Consider the following 23,210-nt stretch of genomic DNA (forward strand, 5'->3'; position numbering starts at 1 on the left):
CTCTCTCTCTCTCTCTCTCTCTCTCTTCTCTTTGTGTGTTTCTGGTCGGCGAAAGCGTAGGCAACAACGACATTTGTGATCAAGAAGGACAAGAAGGAGAAGAAGATGCTGAGAGTTGCAGGGAGGAGACTCTCGTCTATAGGACCGAGGGCAATCCTGGTGTTCCCCACTCGCCATCTCTTTATAGACAACCCCGACTCTGGTACATCCTCCGATGGCTCTTCCAGCCATTCTGGATTTCTGTACCTCATCAGAGGTCACTCCCTGTTTATTCTAGGGCTGTGCAGAAAAATTGCAGGCCGACCCGGCGAGCCCGGAGGCGACCCGGCCCAGGCAGGCAGGCCGACCCGTAAATACGGGTGAAAAGTATTTTCGGGTCGAACCCGTAAAATGCCGGTTTCAACCCGCCTAAAATCACTCAAATCACACCCTAGCTCTCAGCCTCTTTCATTACCTCTGTTAATTCTTGCTCCTCTTCCATCTTCTCCTTTGATTAACTGAGATCTTGTCGCCAATACCCACTGTTAGGTTAACACGAATTCGGGAGACGGATGCAGAGAAAATCATGGCTAGGGGATGGAAAACACTGGACCCGATTTTCTTCTTCATGAACCCTAGGCCTATCTATGAGGTAACGTTCTTGAACCAGTTACCAATAGAAGCGACATGTTCCTCTGGGAAAAGTCCGCATGGTGTTGTAAATTATGTGCAAAGGATCTTGGCTGCTACGCTAGGGTTTGAGTGCACGAACTTTACTAGAAGGGACAAGTATAGGGTTTTGGCTGGAAAATGATGGAATTGTGTCTTATATTTCGTTCGATTCTTGTTTTGGCTCCCGTGAAAGCCTAAGCCTAGAGAAAAAGAGAAAGCTATTCCCAAGTTAAGAAGGTGGGTGAGCATCCTTCAAGCGGTTTCTTCGATTCTTGCTCCTTAGTGTGATGAGTCTTTCTCCTTCGACTCTTGTTCTTCTTCCGTCTTCTCCTTGTCCTCCATTTTCTTGCTTCTCTATAGGCCTCTGGGACTCTCAAGCGGCTCGACGATCTTGGGTTTGGCAATTTCAGCAGCAAGCTCACCACATTTGGGACTCATGAATGCGAACACCGAAGTTTCAGCACAAGAAAAACTGATAACGGGTTGACCCGAACCGATATTCATCCATGTTTATATGGGTCGGGCCCAAATATTAAACGGTTTGGTCGGGTTGCAGCCCTAGTTTATTCCTATCACTTACATCTATTTCATTCAAGTATTCACAATATACGTACGTGTGTATGCATGCATGTATGTTTGACCAAGATTTCTGTTCTGCTTCTGAATTAGTGTTCTGTTTAACCTTTCTTTGGTTACTGAGAAAAGACGCAGCAATAACAATGAAGATGTTTACAATTCAATTATCTTCGGATTTGCTGCGGTTCTCCTGGTTTATTCATTCCACGAATAACGTATTGAAGTTGGAGGATTGAAGAATGTTTTAGTTGTAAAAAGATTTTATAAAAATAAATTTATAAATTAATGTAACTATGAATTTGTAAGTATATTTTTATGAAGTCTTTTTGTACTTTTCGACCGACTGGTGTTTCTATGGAAAGAAAACGCTGGATTTTTATTTTCATGTCCATTTACGGATCTATCACCTATGTCCACCATTCTTAAGATTATGCAATCGGTTTGTACTCAAATTTGGGATCTTACTATTTCACTTGCATAGGTACGTCTTGCATCCTGAAAATAAACCAAGATTATAAATATGTTCGGGATGTTCGAGGTCCGAAAGTTTTCCCTTTAACGGTTGGATTTATTTTTCCAGGGTTTTCTTCTGAAGCCCTCATCCCAAAGCAGCCGCGAAGAACCCTACTCAAAAAATCGTATACGATGAACACAACCACGAACGCTACCCGCCTGGTGAGCCCAGCAAGCGTGCATTTGCCTATTTGGTATTGACAGGCGGAAGGTTCGTGTACGCCTCCCTGATCCGGATGCTAATCATCAAGTTTATTCTGTGCATGTCCGCCAGCAAAGATGTCCTCGCCCTGGCCTCCCTCGAGGTTGATTTATCCGGCATCGAGCCCGGGACCACTGTTTCCGTGAAGTGGCGCGGGAAGCCAGTTTTCGTGAAGCATAGAACTGAAGAGGACATCAAGTTGGCTAATGCTGTAGATGTTCGGTCTCTTCGTCACCCACAAGATGACTGGGAGAGGGTTAAGAAACCAGAGTGGCTTGTTGTTGTTGGGGTCTGTACTCATCTGGGTTGCATTCCCCTGCCGAATGCTGGTGATTTTGGTGGTTGGTTTTGCCCCTGCCATGGCTCACACTATGATACTTCTGGGAGGATTCGCAAGGGGCCAGCGCCATACAATTTGGAGGTACCCAGTTACACTTTCTTGAGCGATGACAAGTTACTTGTTGGTGAGACCTTATGAGGAGGGGTGCTTTTTTGGGATCCCTTTTCCTAGTGTAGAATGGCTATTGGCTACTGCAAGGTCTCATGATGATAATCCGGTCTCCTCTACTCCGTAAAAGTGATATAATTTTTTTTTTTTTTTTTCGTTCAGTTATATGGTTTTATATATCGATGTTTGTAGCTGTTTTATACTTATGTTGTTCTAATTTCTATTGAATAATCAAAACGTTTGAGTACTGTTGTTGAAGCATTTCTTGATTAAATTATAAAGAAAAAGTCCTTCTCACTGCAACTTGCTCTTTTTATAGAAGCATTAAGCAGTGGATTTGACAATTTTTTTGGTTTTTACATTTGCTTTTACTCGAGGGCAGATATAGAGGACTTAAAGCCATGTGATTGTAGTTGTGGGGGATCCAGTATTGGTGAAGTATCCAAACGAAAAATGTGGAATCTTTGCACGAGAGAGATGTATGAGCAATGATGCTGCACTGGAGCTTTGAATTAAAAATTGAACACCAAATAAAAATTGGGTATTCTAAGATCTTTGAATATTTTGGGGGCAACATTATAAGTGACTTACGAGGCAGATAGTTGACTCACCCTCACCCTCACCCTCACCCCACTTGTCAAGTCCTCCTAAATACATATCAGGGAAACTTGACTCCTGCAAACACTGGGAGCATTGTTCGAGTTCTGTTTTCCTTCTTGTCTAAGGAGGAAGACTAGTCTGGTTTTCTCTATCTTTGTTATTTCCAATCTGATCAGGGTACTCATAATTAGGAAAGATGGATTTCTATAGCACTTTGCTATGTCTTTGCTGCACTTGGGTCATCTTCCAAGCCTTCCGCAAAACTCGAAGCACTGCAATTTCGAAAAAGCTTCCACCAGGTCCAAAACCATTTCCAATAATCGGAAACCTCTTGGATTTGGGTGACAAACCCCACAAGTCGCTAGCCAAGCTTGCCCAGATTCATGGCCCCATAGTGAGCCTAAAGCTAGGCCAAGTAACAACAATAATCATTTCCTCGGCAGAGACGGCAAAAGAAGTTCTTCAAACGCATGATCAACTGCTGTCCAGCCGCACAATCCCGGATGCAGTTCGAGCCCACAAACAGGATGAGTTTGGCTTGCCATGGATACCAATTTCTACCCAGTGGAGGAACCTTCGCAAAATCTGCAATGACCAGCTATTCTCCAAGAAAGCACTCGATGCCAACCAAAATATCCGAGGCATGAAACTGCAAGAGCTCCTTGCCGAGACTCGTCAAAGCAGCCTATCTGGAGAGGCAGTAGAAATTGGTAAGGCGGCTTTCAAGACTACGCTTAATCTGTTATCGAACACTGTTTTTTCAGTGGATTTGGCCAATCTGAATTCTGACACAGCTAGAGAGTTCAAGGAGATTGTCTGGAATGTCATGATAGAGGCAGGGAAACCCAACCTTGCAGATTATTTCCCTCTGCTTAAGAAGATCGACCCTCAACGGGCAAGGCAGCGCATGACAGTTTACTTTGGGAAGCTAATGCATCTCTTTGACCACATGATTAGCCAACGATTGCAAGAGAGAGAGGTGGCTGGTTCAGCTAAGTGCAATGATATGTTAGATACCCTTCTCAACATCAGCGAAGAGAACAGTGAGGAGATGGACAAAACTAAGATAAAACGTTTGTTTTTGGTAATTATTTCTCTCAATTCTGGTTGAAATTTCTTTTAAATACTCGTACATTTACTTTGTATTTGATCAATATGGTTTGTGATCTACAATGAATCTTCTAAAATTCTCTTTCTGCTGGATTAGGACCTATTTATTGCAGGCACTGATACAACTTCAGCCACACTGGAATGGGCAATGGCAGAACTACTCCACAACCCAGTGGCATTGTCAAAAGCCCAAGCGGAGCTGGAACAAGTTATTGGCAGAGGCAACCCTGTAGAGGAATCGGATATTACGCGATTACCTTACTTACAAGCCATAGTCAAAGAAACGTTTAGATTGCACCCAGTAGTTCCACTTTTACTACCCAGGAAAGCAAAAGCAGACGCTGAAATTAATGGTTACACAATCCCAAAGGGTGCACAAGTCCTAGTGAATGCGTGGGCCATAGGTCGAGACCCAAGCTTATGGGACAATGCAAATTCATTTATGCCAGAGAGGTTCTTAGGTTTGGAAATTGATGTTAAAGGCCGGAACTTTGAGCTTATACCCTTTGGTGGAGGAAGGAGAATATGTCCTGGTTTGCCATTGGCAATAAGAATGTTGCACTTGATGTTAGGTTCTCTTGTCCACAATTTCGATTGGAAGCTTGAGGAAGGGGTAAAAAGTGAGGATATGAGTATGGAAGATAAGTTTGCCTTAACTTTACAGATTGCTCATCCGCTAAGAGCCATTCCTATTCCAGTCTATAGCTGCACAGAAGAATTTTCTTGGTTTAGTCGAAGAACAGTCCCCTACCTTGCAATCCAAAGCTTCGTAGGGAACCGTGTTTTATTTTTGTCTAATAAAATATATATTTTCTTTGTGCTTTGTACACGAGGAAAACTTTTCTTGCTCTATTGTTCTAACTTCTAAGAGTGTCTTTTTTGAAATAAAATAAATTTATCGTAATTTTACGTGATACATTATATTTATTGATTTTATAATCTATTTTTCCTTATATTTAAAAGGTGCTATAACGTGAACAATAAACAGTAACATAAACAGTGATACGTCCCTCTGTGCATCTGCATCCCCATCCTCACAGTAAAATATTACAAAATCACAGTAAAATCACTATAAAATAACAGTAAAATCACCACAAAATCACAAATCACGGTGGTGGTAGAAAAATTGGCCGTGTGTGAGAGGAAGAGATGTCGTGAGAGAGTGAGGGAGCATAGGTGGCAGATTGAGGCCATGGATGGTTGGGATGGGTCGGTGGTGGCCTAAGGATGCCGGAGAGGGTGGTCACACACTGTGGGTAGTGGCGTACGGTGGTGGAGGTGGCCTAAGTGGAAGTGGGCGTCCATGAGGGAAGGTGAGCATGCATGGTGGCTCGGCTGGATGTGAGGATGGCTACGAGAGGTGGTCGGTGGCTAAAAGAAGTCTCGGTGGTGGTGCGGTGGCCAGAGGAGGTGGAGCTCCGCTGTGGGTGTGGACAACCCATGCAAGAGAGAGGTGGACTTCGTGGTTGCAAACGGCAGGGAGATGGAGGTCGAGCTCGCTGGAGGAGGATGGCCGGTGGGAGGGGAGGCTACTGTGGAGGTGGTGGCACCAGAGGATGGCGCACAGCGGCGCAGCAACATCAAGCCCATTCGAGCTGTGCACTGTCGAGAGAGAGGAAGAGAGAGCGTGAGAGAGGGAGACCGGTGTGGGGGAGACTCGCCGGGGTGGGGGCGGTGAGGCTCACCAGAGCACGACTGTCCGGGCTTGGGCAGTGGAGGAATTGGGCATGAGGAAAGCTGCGTACGACGTACTCTGAAGGAGAGGGAGGAGAGAGAGAGAGAGCCGGGGGAGAAAAGTGAGGGAGAAAGAGAGAGGGGCAGGGGTTTTATTATAAAACTCAACGTCTGAGATCTAAAATTTGTTTAAAGATATTGTGCAGATTTTACACACTTTAAAATTATATAAATAATTTCTATTAAAATTTAGAGATACAATTATAAGACTGTAATATTTATCACTATAATAAATAATTTCTCTTGTTAAAATTTATATATAAATAATTTCTCTTATTAAAACATTGATTTAAACTAATTTAAAATTAAAATAAATAACATATCATACATAAATTATTAGATTTAATTTATAAAATACTAATATTTCATCATTAAATAAATGATGAAATTTTATTAAATATTTTTAAGAAATTAATCTCAACCCTTCATTTTAAGTCCTTAGATAAATATTTTAAGTCCTTATTAAATATTTTTCAGAAATTAAAACCATATAAATAATTTGAGTTTTAACATAATTTAAATATGATAATATCATTAATTAACTAAATAAATAGCATATGATATATAGACTATCAAATTTAATTTATAAAATATTAATCTTCCATCATTAAATAAATGATGAAATTTTACTAAATATTTTTAAAAAATTAAAATCATATAAATAATTAGAGTTTTAACATAATTTAAATATAATAATATTCTTAATTAACTAAATTAGGCAAACGTGCGAAGAGAGAGAGGGAGAAATGAAAAGTGAAAGAAAATGTTAGTTTTTTAGTTTTAAATATCAACTCTACATCTTGAATCTTTATATTTAATTTAACAGTAGAAGTTTAAATATTGATTTAAATTAAAATAAAATAGATAATTAAAATATAAATATTATATGATACACTTAAAATTAATTTTAATTTATAAAATATTAATTTTTTATCATTAAATAAAAAATAAAATTTTACTGAATTAGGCAAACCTACCTTAGACGTCACTCTACTGTTAGTAATTATATAAAAGCCAAAGTTTTGACTTCCTTGATCGGTTGGCATTCATACCGCATTAGTTGGTGTTAAAGTTACCCACATATACGGCATCCGTAATGCCCAAAAGATACCATTTCAGTTACGCTGTTAACTTTTCAAAATGCATGAGACAAACAATCACGTCGATCTCATCAGTCATGAATACTTAAAATGGGCAATGCTCTTTTTACTATTCGGAGACAAAATCTAGGAAAGTCGACCCTGGAGAAACTCCACAAACTACAAACTAAATTCTAAAAGAACAAAAAAAAAATAAAAAATAAAAATAATAATAAAATAAAATTCTAAATCTAACAGAGCTATTGAATCTCCAAAATAATTGTTTTACTCACAAGAAAGAAGTCTGGATAGCTCCAAAAAATCAACCGGAATATACTACCGGATATCTAGGTGCAAAACTCATCCTCTATGGGTAAAAAATAGAGCTTTGCACTTTCAGTTAGGGGTGATCTCGGTCCGGTCTGATCTAACCTTGGGCTATTTTGTGGACCGGATTTGACCTATTTGGTTCAAGAATTCTCCACCCTGGACCGGACCGAGTCACATATAGGTCCGGTCTGGTCCGATCCATTTTGGTTCGGTCCGGTCTAAGGTCGGTCCAGTCGGTCTGGACATGCCTAAGATGGGCCATTCATCCCATCTAAATCTGATTTTTTTTTTTTGCCCAATTTCAAATATTTTCGGCCAATTTCAAATTTTGTACATTTTTTTTAGCTAAAACTACTAAAAAAACTTGATCTTGAAATATACAATGATAAAAAAATACTAATCTATATAAAAAATAAAAATAAATAATAATATAAAAGTTATTACAAATTACAAATTATAATCCAAAACTTAACAACTTAAGTACTTAACATATAACGAGACCAAAATTATAGCTGCTACATCCAACTTACTAATCTTTAACTCAGTACTTAGGACTGGCCCATATTTCTGTCTGAAATTAAGACACTGCAGTATATCAAGTGGGGCTGCGACAAAAAAAGAAAAAAAAAGTATCAAGTAGGGATCAAAATTCTAGCTGCTACATCAAAACTAGCATAACCAATAACATCGGTAGAATTTAGAGATTATAATCTTCTTACCTCTTTAGTCTTTAATCATCATTGGGTTAGAGCCAGTAGGCATTGAATTTGACCCCTCCATAGAATCAGCAAAGTTCGGGTCCCTAACAAGTTTTATCCATAAAAATTTAAAACAAAACAAGTTAAATAAAGTTACATAACATAGAAGATAAAATAAAATAAACCATAAAAGATATCAAAGGTAATTTTATTATATATCCATATCCAGTTGCTTCTCAAATTCTTCCATTTCATTCATTAAAGTCCTAAGGCTTATTGGAGTAGAAGAAGAACGAAACCCGTTTTGTGCACATATGAGACCCTCAACACTCATTAAATTTAAACTACTTCAGAAATGGTCAAGTACATGACCCGCAGTGCTAAATATAGATTTATAGGCCACAGTAGATACCGGTATTGCAAGAACATCGTGCAACCTTTGAAAGTACGCGATATCTAACTGAATTCACCTTCTACCAAATTAGAAGGTCAAAACTATTATCTTCATCCTCACATCTTTAAGTTAGATATCTATCAACCTCTGACTTACTTTCTAAACTATCTTCTGACTGTAACTTTTGCTTAAATTTAGCCATCATTTTTGCCTTTCTACTAGCCACATTGTCAGCTGAAGGAGTTACATCTTCATGTTGGGAACTTGTGTGCTGAGGAGAATGTCCTTCTTCATTTTCCATGTATGCATCCTATATGCGGATAAATGCATTTTTCACCTTCCAACTGAAATCAAGTTTTTTTGCATGATCATGTGCATACATTTTTTCCAACCCAAAATCAAGATATCGCATCTTATAACGAGGATCAAGAAGAACACCAACATAGAGCAACATATTCTAATTTTCTAAGTTCTCCCAATACTTGTCAAACTTTCTCTTCATATTTGTGGTCATTAATCCCACCACGGGTTTCGTTCTTCACACTCCATATTAATGACATCTTTAATAATAACCAATTCCGGAAAAAAGAACATTATAAGTTACATATTCACCCCCCGAGAATTTTAAAGTTGCATCATGAAATAATGCAAGGAACCTCACAAACAACTGTACCTTTGCCCAATCAGATGCATTGGGAAGCCCTAACTTCTTTGATTTTCTCGTATTCACCACATGGTCTACATTTTCATCATCTACATCATCACTAATACTACTAAGGAAGCACGGATCTTCTTCCTCTAACTGATCAAAAATCCTTTTAAATTTTGAAACCCTTTCCAACATAAAATAGGTGGAGTTCCACCTAGTCGATATATCTAGGCAAACTTGACTTTTAGATTGAATATCTTCCAACCACACACATTTATGAAATGTACTCCACCTTTGAGAGTAGGATCACCCCTCACCTTCGCAATAGACTCATCATATTCTTTTAACCTCTCACGAACAATTAAGTTCAAAATGTGGGCACAACATCGAACATGCAATAATTCATGTTCCAAGATCATGTCTCTCCTATACTTTATTTTTTTTTCAAATAAGAAACAACCTCATTATTAGAACTTGTATTATCAAGTGTGAGTGCAAGTATTTTTGGTCGCCTCCAATCATGCAAACACATCTCCATGCCCTTACCAAGGGTATCACCTTTGTGATTTTCAACCAAACAAAAAAAAAGAATCCTCTTGTGTAACTTCCAACCATCATCAATAAAGTGTGATGTGAGACACATATAGTTTAGATTTTGCACGGATGTCCATGTATCTGTGGTGAGAGAAACTCGCTGCCCTCGAAGAGCATTTCTCAACTTTTATTTTTCTATTAAAAATAAATTAAAGCAATCATTGGCAACCGTCATACGGGATGAAATCTTTACCCACTTATGGCAAACCACAAGCATAAACTTCCTGAAACCCTCCCCTTCAGCATGCCTAAAGGGCAACTCATCAAGAATAATCATCTCTGCTAAGGCTTGTCGGCAAGCCTTAACACTAAATGCAATAGGCACAAGTCTCCCACTACCATTACCACTTCCTCCCTCCACCTTCCAACTTAGAGTTGTATGAGATTTATCTGTCTTCTTAAACGGACATTTCTTACATTGGTGCTCAATGTGATACTTCATGTTTTTCATACCATTGGTCTTTGTATCACATGCATACAAAGCACTACAATAATTACATGCAGCCCTAGGTTTACTTGGATCACCTTTTGAAATTTTTGTAAAGTGATCCCAAACAAAAGACCTAACTCTACCTCTTTGTGACCCACCAACTGATTGATCACTTACATTAGATGAGGGTGGGGGTGGGGGTGGGAGTGGAGGGCATGTTTGGTGTTGACTCTTGTACATCATTTGTAGAAGACTCCATCTATAAAAAAGAGTCAGGACAAACAAGATAAAAAGATAAAAGAACAAAAGAATTAGAAAACAAACATTAATATAATATAGTTTTAAAAACTTGTAAATTCACAGCAAGACCATAATGATTAATGACTAGACAAATTAATCTGGGTTTTTTTTATTTTTCTACAAATTAATGCATCTCAGATTCTCAACTATATATTTATATATATGAGTTATATTTTCTGTGTGTAAAAAATATACCGTGTGTTTGTGTAAATATCCCTTAATTTTGGGTGAGTGGCAGAGTGCTTAGATAAACCAATTCAAATTAAGATTTTGTCAGATACTCAAATTCATTCCAAGAAAGCCTAAAATCCAAGAGTGCCAAAAATCTCCCACTACTTCCATTGTGCTTCGACCAAAAAAAAAAAAAAAAAAATTGTGCTCCAACCAACAAAAAAAAAATGTAGGTGACCCTGACCCGTAAGTTTTCTACAGGGATGTTGTTGGTCTTCCATTGTGCTTCTAATACTACTTCCATTGTGCTTCTAAATTTCTAATACTACTTTTGTAAATTACTTATAAAAAAAAAAAACTACTTCTGTAAATTTATTTTTTGCCAAACAAGTTCACAATAGTCAACAAGAGTCAAGACTCAACGAGAGTCAACACCATCAAGTTCCAAAATACATTAGAAATTAGTAAGTAACTAAGTTAGTAACCACAAACTTAGTCATTGACAAATTGACAATCGGCGTCCCGCGATAAATACCAAAATCAACACTTAACGAGAGTGAACACCATCAAAATTGAAAAGATTAAATACCAGAGAGAGAGAGTACCAAAATACGCGACGGAGGGAGGCGTTCGAGAGGCTGGAGGAGGGGGGATGCGACAGAGAGGGGCTACTGGGCTAGGGTTTCCGTTTTGCAAAATCGCTTTTCAGGGGAGAGGGGGGCGAACTGGGGAAGTGAGGGGGGGGGGGAACTAATGTTGAAACAGTGTAGTTTGGATTGAAATTAGCCGTTTCAACATACAGTTTATTAAAAAAAAAATTCTGCCCCTCCTGGACTTAAATGGCACCGTTTAGGTCCTGTTTTATACTAAACGTCATCGTTTTGGCTTCTTGGCAGATGAGGTATCTCCCCCTCATTAATAATTTAATACATTAATATTAATAATACTAATTTAATACTATAGACTTATACATTAATATTAATAATACATTAATAATTTAATACTACAGACTTATAGTGATTAGTTATTATCAATCATGATTGATATAAGTTATAACTATATAACAGATTAATTGTATTAGTATTAGACTACTAGTATATTTTTTTTTAATACCATATTAGAGTCTATTAGTATACTAATACTATATAGACTTATAGTGTGTGTGTATAATATATATATATATATATTATAATGATATAGTGATACTAATACTATATATTATATAATAATACATTAATACTATAGACTTATAGTGATTAGTTATTATGAATCATGATTAATATAACTTATAAGTTTATAACCATATAATAGACTAATAGTATTAGTATTAGACTATTAGTAATATAGTATAGCTATATGTTAGTAATATACTAATATTAGTTATAGTGATTTAGTATAAGTTATAACTATATTAGTATAACTATAACTATTAACTATAGTCTTAGTCTATATTAGACTATTAGTATATATATATATTTTTAATACCATATTAGAGTCTAAAAGTAGAGTTTAGACTATTAATAATTTAATATAATACTTGTATTAGTATATATATTACTATTAGTATAAAATTATAAATATTAGTATTAGTTAATAAGTACTTAATAGTGATTAGTGAGTCACTCAGTTATATACTAATACTATATATTATACTATTATAGTGTTACTGTTACTACTGCATATAGATTTATAGTATGTGTATATAATATATATTATAATGATATAGTGATACTAATACTATATATTATATAATAATACATTAATACTATAGACTTATAATGATTAGTTATTATGAATCATGATTAATATAACTTATAACTATATAATAGACTAATAGTAATAGTATTAGTATTAGACTATTAGAAATATAGTATAGCTATATGTTAGTAATATACTAATATTAGTTATAGTGATTTAGTATAATTTATAACTATATTACTATAACTATGACTATTAACTATAGTCTTAGTCCCCATCCAAAATAAAAATATCTAACTTTTATTTCAAGGAGGCTTGTATAGAAAAAAGTATCCTCTCTGTGTCTGTTACGGGAGCAGAGGTGGAGTGAGGTAGTCAGTTAGGGTTCACTCAGAAGAACATAACTGTTTTCTCCGTCGAGGACGGCGATGGCGAGGGGAGGAGTTGATAGGTTAGAGGTGCTTTGGGAGAACTTTCGGCTGTCGGAGGAGGAAAGTCTAGACCTAGAAGTGAATGAAGTGGAAGACGCGATGAAGGATAAAGGAGACCGAAGTCTGGTAGGGAATGTTTGCTTGGATAGAGTGATCGGGAAGGAGATCCTGTCTTCAATGATGGCTAAGATCTGGAAGAATAGCAAAGCGACAGTGTTCCAGGAGGTAGGTACAAACATTTTTATTATTACTTTCCATACTATTATCGATTTGGAAAAAGTTTGGGAAGGACGACCTTGGCTCTTTGACAATCATCTTCTTGCACTCCGGATGTTTGATGCGGGGGCTCAACCGGGCGCTATGAAATTCGAGGAGGAAGTTTTCTGGATCCAACTCCATAATCTTCCTATGGGGTTCATGGACGAGTCTAGGGGCTATCAAATAGGTGGATCTGTAGGGAGAGTTTGGGCGATAGATGTGCCTCCCGATGGGGTTGGGTGGGGGAGATTTCTGAAGGTAAGAGTTGAGGTTCCGTTGAGAAAACCAATTGCTAGGGGTCGGTTGATTACTGTAAATGGGAAGAAGGTGTGGGTGGGCTTCAAGTATGAGAAGCTACCGAGAATGTGTTTTACGTGTGGATGGGTGGTTCATGGGGAAGATGGGTGTAAGGGAGGAGGGAGTATGGAAGCTATGGAGCCCCAATTTGGCGCATGGCTTAGAGCAGAGAAGAATTTCATAACAAGAGGTGTAAAACAGAAATCAAGATGGGATTACAGCACTGCAAGAGACTATGAGCCTGGACCCCAGTATGGAGGTAAGGAGAGAGAAGGAGGAGAGAATGAGGGGAGGGAAGGGGGAGAAGCGAGTACGGAAGAAGTTACTACAATTGATAAGGGGGGGGGGTTGGGGAGAAGGAGAAGGCATTGGCTACTGCTCGAGTGGAGGGGGTTGGGAATGCTATTTTGGGGAGGGCTGTTATGGAAGTGGCTAGTGAGGTAGCTGGGGGGCAGGGTAGTTTTATGAGTCAGGAAGGGATTAACGAGACAGATTTATTAGGAGTAAGGGTTGTGAGTAGTGATGAGGGGGGAAACCAGCTTTCTATTAAGGGTAGATGGAAGCGTAGGGCAAGGGCAAAAAATGATTTACAGGCTAATGTAGGCCGAGATACTGGGAAGAAAAGAGTGGACAGAGAAGAGGAAAAAGAAAATTGGAATAAGGGGGTTTCAAAGAAAATTAAAAAAGAATGGGAAGGAAAAGGGGTGGTTCTAGGAAGTGGCCTAGAAATATGTTTGGCGGAGGCTGTTCAGCAGCCCCGCTAGGGGCCATGAAAACCCTTAGTTGGAACTGTCGGGGGCTTGGCAACCCCCGAACAGTTCAGTTCCTTTGCCAGATGGTAAAGGAGAAGAGGCCGGAGATGATTTTCATTATGGAGTCACGTCTGAAACAGTGTAAAGTGATTGGTATTCAGAGGAGGTTAGGTTTTGAGGGCTGTTTTGTAGTGGAGCCCATTGGTTTGAGTGGGGGACTAATTCTTTTTTGGAAAAGGGAGGAGATGATCGAATTGATCAATTTTTCTCATAGACACATTAATGCATGGGTGGATGAGGGGGGAGGTAGGAAGAGATGGGTATTGACTGGTTTTTATGGGGATCCGATAGTGCACAAAAGAAGAGAATGATGGAATTTATTGAATTCCCTTGAACCAGAGGCTGGAATTGGTTGGTGTGTGGTGGGGGATTTTAATGAGATTGTGAGTCAGGATGAAAAACAAGGGGGGAGATTAAGAAGTGAGGAACAAATGGATCTATTCAGAAAGGCTTTAGAAAAGGGCAATTTATCAGATTTGGGATGGAAGGGTGATCGATTTACATGGTGGAATGGGCATGTGGATGATACTTTTGTAATGGAGAGACTAGATCGGGGGGTAGCAAACTATCATTGGCTGGCTTTGAATACTGAAGTTAAGGTGGAGGTGCTGGTCACAGTATGCTCTGATCACTGCCCCTTATTGGTCTGCTCTAGTAGTGGGGATAGAAGGGAAATTAGAAGGGGACATAGTTTTAAATACGAGCTGTCTTGGGATCTGGAAGTGGGATGTACTAGGGTTATTGAACATGAGTGGGGGAGAAAAAAGGATCTAAGGGATGGTATGGCAGGTTTGTTGAGATTATTAGATGGTTGTAGAGGTTCCCTTAAAAACTGGAGCAGAAACTTAGTTAAAGAAAGAGGTAGAGAGATCACTTTGCAAACTGAGCAACTAAGGGTGCTACAAGAGACGGGAAGGGGCGGGCAAGATAGGCTGGAGGAAATAAAGAGGAGAAGAAAAGAAGTGGAGAAATTACTTGATCAGGAAAATTTAGCTTGGAAGCAAAGGGCTAAAAGGCATTGGTTGCAAAAGGGGGATAGGAACACAAAATTCTTTCATGCATGTGCTAATCAAAGGAGGAAGAGAAATTTCATTAGTAAAATAAAAGATGAGCAAGGGGAGGTTGTGACAGAACCGGAGATGATTGCAGAAAAATTCAAAGCATATTACAAAGGTATTTACTCTTCCACTTTCCCTACTAATGAGAAAATTGATGCTTGCCTTAGCTGTGTAGAAACTAATGTTTCCGAGGAAATGAAACTGAATATGGAACGAGATTTTACTGAGGAGGAAGTGGAGAGGGCCTTAAAAGAAATGTCTCCTTTAAAATCTCCGGGGCCTGATGGTTTTGGTGCTGGTTTTTATAAGAATCATTGGGGTGTGATTGGAGCAAAAGTTAAGGAAGCTGTTCTTGAGGTGCTGAATGGAGGTCCCTTGGATAAGAAGCTTAACTATACTTTTCTAGCCTTAATTCCTAAGGTGACATCCCCTTTATCAGCAAAAGATTATAGGCCTATTAGCTTGTGTAACGTGCTGTATAAGCTGGTCTCTAAGGTGATAGCAAACAAAATTAAGGGGGTTTTGCAATTCATTATTTCAGCAAACCAGAGTGCTTTCATCTTGGGGAGACTCATAACTGATAATATCATGATAGCCTATGAGCTTTTACATTCTATGAAAGCAAAACAAAAAGGGAAAGAGGGTACCATGGCCATTAAGCTAGATATGGTCAAAGCCTACGATAGGGTGGAATGGACTTTTTTGCAGGCTTTACTCGTGCAAATGGGGTTTGGGGATAGAATTATAAAGCTGATCATGGAGTGTGTTTGTTCTGTGACCTATTCAGTGCTACTTAATGGAAAGCCAGGGGATATTATAAAACCTTCGAGGGGGTTGAGGCAAGGGGACCCTTTGTCCCCTTATTTGTTCATTATCTGTGCAGAGGGCCTAAGCCAATTGCTGAAAAAGGCAGAAGTAAGGGGTGATATATGTGGAATGGCAGTAGCTAGGGGTGGTACTAGAGTGAATCACCTTATGTTTGCTGATGATTGTATCATTTTCAGTAGGGCAAAAGCCGAGGAGTAGAGAAATATTCAGGCTATTTTGAAATGTTATGAAGAAGCTTCTGGGCAGACTTTGAATAAACAAAAGACATCCTTAATGTTTAGCTCCAATACTAGCTTCTCAATTCGGGTGGGGATCCAAAGAGAGGCTGGGGCTGTTCTTTTTGATAATTTTGAAAGATATCTGGGGCTGCCAGCAGTGGTAGGAAGGGCAAAATACAATACTTTTCGAAGTATCAAAGATAGGGTGTGGCAGAAAATTCAAAATTGGAAGACTAATTTCTTGTCTAGGGCTGGAAAGGAAGTGATGGTGAAGGCTGTTCTGCAAGCCATCCCTACTTACTCTATGAGTGTTTTTAAGCTGCCAAAGAAGTTGTGTAGTGACTTAGAGGCTTTGATCTCAAGGTTTTGGTGGAAAAATAATAGGACAGATGCTGGTATTCATTGGAAATCTTGGGAGTTGTTGGGGACTTCAAAAGATGGTGGTGGCCTCGGCTTTAGAAGTATGGAGGGCTTTAATAGAGCAATGTTGGCAAAACAAGGATGGAGATTGGTCTAGACGCAAGATTCACTGGTGGCAAAGATCTTTAATGAAAAATATCTGAAGGGGCAGTTTTATACTGCAGCAAAATTAGGGAGATCCCCCTCTTTAATTTGGCGTAGTTTATGGGAAGTAAAGGATGTGGTTGAAAGGGGCCTGAGGTGGAGGGTGGGAAATGGAAGAAAAATTCAGATATGGGGTCAGAAATGGCTTCCTTCTCCTATTTCTCATTGTGTTCAATCTCTTGTACAAGGTCTAGCAGCAGATGCAAGGGTGGCAGATTTAATTGATGAAGAGAGGAAGGAATGGAAAGTGGATTTAATCTCAAGGGTTTTTAAAAAGGAAGAAGCTGATATGATTTGTGCCTTACCCATTAGCAGTTTTGGGGCAGATGATAGAATGTTTTGGGGCTTCTCAAAGTCAGGTAAATTCACTGTAAGAAGTGCTTACCATGCTGATGTCCAATGGAAGTTAGAAAGGAAAGGGGTTTCTTCGGGAGGGAATAGAGATGCTGAGCAGTGGAAGAAGGTTTGGTCTTTGGAGGTGCCGGGAAGTTTTAAACACTTTGTCTGGAATGCCTTGAATAATGCCTTACCTACAAGCTTTAATCTGTTCAAAAGAAAAGTGATTGAGGATCCACTTTGCCCGATATGTAGAAGAGAAGAGGAAGATGTTAAGCATGTTCTGTGGTGCTGCCCTGCGGCTGCTGATGTGTGGGCTGAAGCTGAAAGCCCGGTGAGGAAGTGGAGGAATCAGGTGCAAGACTTCACAAGTTTGTGGATGGAATTGATAAAAAGCTCTCAAAGGATTGTTTGGAAAGAGTTGTTGCCATCATGAGGGGTATTTGGGGGAGCAGAAATGCTTTTATCTTTGAAAAGGTTTTTGGAAGCCCTGGTAAAGTGGTGAGATTGGCATTGCTGTCCTTAGAGGAGCACCAGGAGGCTAACAATAGAAGGGAGGCAGGGCAGGAAAACAGGGAAGGGAATAGGATGGACAGTAAATGGAAGAGACCTATGCCAGGAATATACAAGTTGAATTTTGATGCTGCGGTTGATCTAAAGAATAGGAGGATAGGCATAGGAATTGTTATTAGGGACAACAATGGAGAGGTAATGGTCACGGTATGCTCCAGGAAGGATCATGTTATTTCCCCTTTATTGCCGAGTGCTAGGCGGGACTGTTATGATGGAGGGAGATGCAAAGGGAATGATAGAGACAGTGCTAGCCAAGGAGGCAGACGAGTCTGAGTATGGACAACTGATCGAGGACACCAAGAGAGCTTTCGCACAAGGTATTCATTGGTCTTTGAGTTTTATACATAGAGAAGGAAATAGTGTTGCACATAGTCTAGCAAAGAAGGCTTTACTTACAGATACTGAGTTATGTTGGATTGAGGAAAGTCTACAGGAAGTTATACAGAAAATTGTATACGACAGAAATTGTAGTTTCTTGACTTTATAAATGAGATGAGGTTCTTTGTTTCAAAAAAAAAAAAAAAACTATAGTCTTAGTCTATATTAGACTATTACTATTAGTATATATTTTTTAATACCATATTAGAGTCTAGAAGTAGAGTCTAGACTATTAATAATTTAATATAATACTTGTATTAGTATAAATATTACTATTACTATAAAATTATAAATATTATTATTAGTATAAAATTTTAAATATTAGTATTAGTTAATAATTACTTAATGGTGAGTTAGTAATAGGATTAGGTTAATTGGTCCAATGAAAATGATATACTTAATGTATATAAATTATTAAATTATATATATTTAATTCGGTCCGATCTGGAAAACCACCGGACCATGGACTGGACCGAATTCATTCTGTCTTTTGAATTTTGGATTGGACTGGACCGGACAGGAATCACTGTCGATCCAATCTGGTCTGGTCAGTTTTTCTGATCCGATCCGGTTGGTTTTTCCGGTCCGGCCACCCGATTCTCACCACTACTTGCAGTGGTTTTTAAAAATTACAGAAATTTTCTGGAAAAGTTGGGACTAATCCGAACTTATGCAACAGTTTAAACTCATAGTTGAATATTCAACCATTTGAATATTATTCATATTAGCCTATTATCTGTACGAAGCGGTGCAATTAATGGTTAGCCTATTATCTATACGAAGCTTAATGGTTAGCCTATTATCTGTACGAAGCGGTGCAATTAATGGTTAGCCTATTATCTATACGAAGCTTAATGGTTAGCCTATTATCTGTACGAAGCGGTGCAATTAATGGCCAAGCGATGCATAGTTTTACAGTTTAAACTCATGGTTCCCGTAAAACTTGGAATTCATCGAGTGATTTTAAGATTAGACTTCGAGCCTAAAGTTTATTATGATTAAATATGAACTTTTCTTGAGCTTGATAATTAGGTTAAAAAATCTTTTATGGGCCGAAAATTTTGTTAGACAAATTAGATTATTTTTTAGAGGTTGAGTCAAGGCTGGTAACTCAAAAAAAAAAAAAAAAAAAATCAAACTTTCTACGCCCTTGAAATCCAATCCCGTGGGAACCAACCAATATTCAATTTTTTTTTTTATTTACCCCCACCACGCACGACTCTAGCACTCACACGCGGCACACACTTCACGTAAATCATCTTCAACTAAACTAGGGTTGCCACTGCCTAAGTTGCAATGAAGCAACACCTCCTCGTAGCTACCGACACAAGCCACATGATTGGACTGTTGCCCTCCACATCCAATAAATGCAGCAACCACAACAACAAGTAACTATTTCTTCACATACATTGCCACCACCAGCCATCTTCGCACAACCACCACCGAAGAGTAGGGGTGGGCAATGGGGCCCCCCGCCCCGCATCTAGGGCCCCTAGCAGGAGCAGGTGGCGGGGAGGGCCCAACCCCGCCCCACCCCCGCTCCCATTTATATATATATATATATTATACATATATATAAACATAAATATATATTTATATTTTACAAATTGTGTATATATAAATATATATTACAATTTGTTAGACTTGTTCACAAAATATGTATTGGTAAATTTAAAAATTACATACTTTAAAAATTAATACACTACAATTTACACAAAATATGCACTAGCAAATTTAAAAATTACATAGTTTTTAAATTATAGTAATATTTACAAAATTTAAATTTATAATTTGGGTCTAAAAATGTATTTTTAATTACTTTTACACTTAGAAATAATTTTTAAATCAAATAAAATGTAGTATTTTTTTTTAAAATGCACCCCGCTCACCGGGGCGGGGGACGGGGGTGAAAACCCCACCCCTGCCTCATGCGGGGTGGGGTGCAGGGAAAGGGTGGCCCTGCCCCGTAGGGGGCGGGTAGCACCCCTACCGAAGAGCAGTCCCACTACCAAGCTTTTCCATGCCACGACCCCACACAACAAGCCCCCCTGGATGACAGAAAACACTAGCCCTATGGGTGATTTCGGTCCGGTCTGATCGGTCCTGATGAGGTTTTACGGATTGGACCGGACCTATTCGGTCCAAGGTTCTCCCACCCTGGATCGAACTGAATAGCCTAAGGACCGGTCAGGTCCGGTCCCATTCGGGACGGACTAGTCCGATCGGTCTTTCGATCCCATTTGGGACGGGATGAGCCGGTCTAGTCGGTCCACCCCTATACCAAACTGGGCCAATTGCCCAATCCCTATATCCATGTTTAATTTTTTCGGCTCACTAACATTTTATCCAATTTTAAGTAAAAAATAATAATAATAATAATCATAAAAATAAAATTGTCTATATACATTAAATTAGAATAAAATGATTTACTATAAAAGAATATAAATTTTCTATATCCATCCAAACAACTGAAACAAGATTATCAATTATAGTAAGAAAATAAAAAAAAATTAAAATAAAGAAATTTTAAACAATCCCTAATCAGTAAAATCCCTAATAAGTAATAAGTTATAACTAAAAAGTAATCATCCAATTTATCCAAATTTCAAACTCCAAATAAAAAAAGAAAAAAAAAATACAAAACACAATTACATAAATACACAACTCTCACTATCTTAGCCTCTCATATTTGCATCAATACAAAACACAAATATATATAAACCGAATAGACTAGCAACCAAAAGAAGTTCCTCTCCTCCTACTACTATTACAATTTACCGCAGTATGTAGATGCCATATAGCAAACATTGTTAACATCCACACCCAAATAAGAGAATCAGAGCCATCCATAAGGAATTTTAGGAAATAGTTTCCTAGATAACCCCTCTATTTCCTATATCGTTATACACTTCACATAATGAAATCAGGGCCACAAAGTTGCTTGTTGTTCCAATGTTGCTTGTTGTTCCATGCATTGCAATCTGCACATGTCAATGCTTCCTCAACTATTCGAGGGCAACATATTACTATCAGATAAAATTGCATCAAAGGAAAATTTGACATTAAAATTTTTATCAACAACATAACTCACACTTTTGATCTTCATCATATTTTAAAGCATGAGATCAATATAGCGTGCTGCACAAGGTATCTAAAATAAATTCTTTCTTTTTCCTTCTAACATTTTCCCTACCAACTTATAATTTGTAGTATTATCTATAATAAATGACAACCACCAGAGACACAGTCCACATAATCATATATATCCTTGGTGGTGATCTTCATGTTGTATTTATGATCAGAGTAACATATATAGGCAAATCTGAATATAAAAAGAGAAACCACGCAGAAACATGTGCCTATGATGTCCTTAAATATAAAATGAAACAATAGGTGGCCAGGCCTTCTGAAAGTCTCACAGAACTGATATTCATGTCATCTTCTCACATCTTTAGTCTTTAATCAGTATTGAGTGTAGGACCAATAGGAATTGAATTTGACGCCTTCACAGAATCAGCAAAGTCCCTAATAAGTTTTATCAATAAAAATTTAAAACAAAACAAGTTAAATAAAGTTACATAACATAGAAGATAAAAAAAAAAAAAAAAAAAATCACAAAAGATATCAAAAATAAATGCATTACATACACATATCCAACTGTTTCTCAAATTCCTTCACTTCATCCATTAAAATCTCATGGCTTATTGGAGTAGAAGAAGAATGAAGCCAGATTTGTGCACATATGATACCCTCAACACTCATATGATTTAAACTATTTCGAAAAAAGGTCAAGTACACAATCCGCAGTGCTAAATGTAGATTTAGAGGTCATAATAGATATCGGTATTGCAAGTATATCGCGTGCAACTTTTGAAAATACACGATATCTAACTAAATTCACCTTTCATCAAATTAGAAGGTCAAAACTATCATCTTGATCCTCACATCTTTCATCTAGATATCTATCAATTTCTGACTGTAACTGTTACTTAAATTGGGTCATCAAATGTGTCTTTCTACTCGCAATCTTGTCAACTGAAGGACCCACATCTTCATGTGGGAAACTTGCGCGCCAAGGATAACTCTCTTCTTCATTTTCCCTGTATGTCTCATACATGCGGATAAATACATTTTTCACCTTCCAATTGAAATCAATTTTTTTTGTATGATCATGTGCATATATTTGTCTAGATCCAAAATCAAGATATTGCATCTTGTAGAAAGGATCAAGAAGAACCCTGACAAAATTAATGATTAAATAAACTATTTAATGTGGATAATTTAATTAACATATTAAAAAAATAATTAATGATAATTATATTTATGACTCAATGTATTATAATTTATGATTCTATGAATCTATAATAATTTTCAATTTTTCAATATATTAAACTTTTAAGTTTTTATATTTTGTATATGTAATATGATTAAAAAAATCATTGTATTAGGTATATGATTAATGAATCATTGTATTAGCCTATTAGGTATATATAGTTATAGTGATATTAATACTATACTATTATACATATATTATGTTATAATGTTATAACTCTTATAATATATTAATCAACTGCAAACGATAACACTACTGAGATTTCACCACTGTCAATGCCCTCATCTGTTAGCCGCTAGTTACACTACAAATGTGTCAGAGATCTTGTGGCACAGGGTCCTTCGTCCAACGCCAAGCCTCGCCAGCCACGACACCCAACTCCACAGGCCACCCCTCACAATGCTTTCTCGCTAGAAGAACACAGCGAGTGCTCCACCCATAACCACGACCATCGCCCTCTCGGTAAGCCACGCTCACTTCTTCGTTCCTCCATCTCTCTCTCGCTCTCTCTCTCGACCAGAACATCCACTGCCGCTCACCCATGCCAGAGGTCCACAGTCGAACCCACGACTCACGCTGCATGCTCTTTTCTTAAGTTGCTAATCTAGTGATATGTTCCTCTTATGATTTTAGTTTCAGAAATTGTATTTGTAAAGTTCAACTTCAGCTCATTGCATTTTATGGGTTTTCCTAAAATACCCTGCCTTTAGGTGGGTTTATATTAAGTCCATTTTTTTTTAAAAAAGAAATGTTACCTTTCTACCTTAATAGATTTTATTATAATTATATTATCTAGTATTAGATTTTATAGTTATACGTCAATGGTAAATAAGTTAGAATTTAATGTCTTAGTCGAAAAAATTAAGTGGATATCGATGAATTGTGGGAAGTAATGATATTTTAGAATTACGAAAATTTTAGGTTTTGAGGATTTAAAATAGGCCAAT

General features: G+C 37.8%; 2 protein-coding genes across 2 annotated transcripts; both read left to right on the top strand.

Moving 5' to 3' along the window:
• The first annotated feature begins 105 nt into the window (after nucleotides 1–105).
• LOC109006497 (cytochrome b-c1 complex subunit Rieske-4, mitochondrial-like) lies at nucleotides 106–2,645 on the top strand. The gene is made up of 4 exons (XM_035686235.1): nucleotides 106–359; nucleotides 529–631; nucleotides 1,012–1,133; nucleotides 1,823–2,645. Exons 1-4 carry the CDS (start codon nucleotides 106–108, stop codon nucleotides 2,418–2,420), a joined length of 1,077 nt encoding a protein of 358 aa, XP_035542128.1. The 3' UTR covers nucleotides 2,421–2,645.
• LOC109006496 (geraniol 8-hydroxylase-like) lies at nucleotides 2,477–5,072 on the top strand. Its single transcript, XM_035686236.1, has 4 exons — nucleotides 2,477–2,519; nucleotides 3,182–4,074; nucleotides 4,198–4,869; nucleotides 5,064–5,072. Exons 1-4 carry the CDS (start codon nucleotides 2,486–2,488, stop codon nucleotides 5,070–5,072), a joined length of 1,608 nt encoding a protein of 535 aa, XP_035542129.1. The 5' UTR covers nucleotides 2,477–2,485.
• Nucleotides 5,073–23,210: the final 18,138 nt, after the last annotated feature.

This window comes from Juglans regia, chromosome 16, assembly GCF_001411555.2.
Source record: "Juglans regia cultivar Chandler chromosome 16, Walnut 2.0, whole genome shotgun sequence".
NCBI classification, from domain to species: domain Eukaryota; kingdom Viridiplantae; phylum Streptophyta; class Magnoliopsida; order Fagales; family Juglandaceae; genus Juglans; species Juglans regia.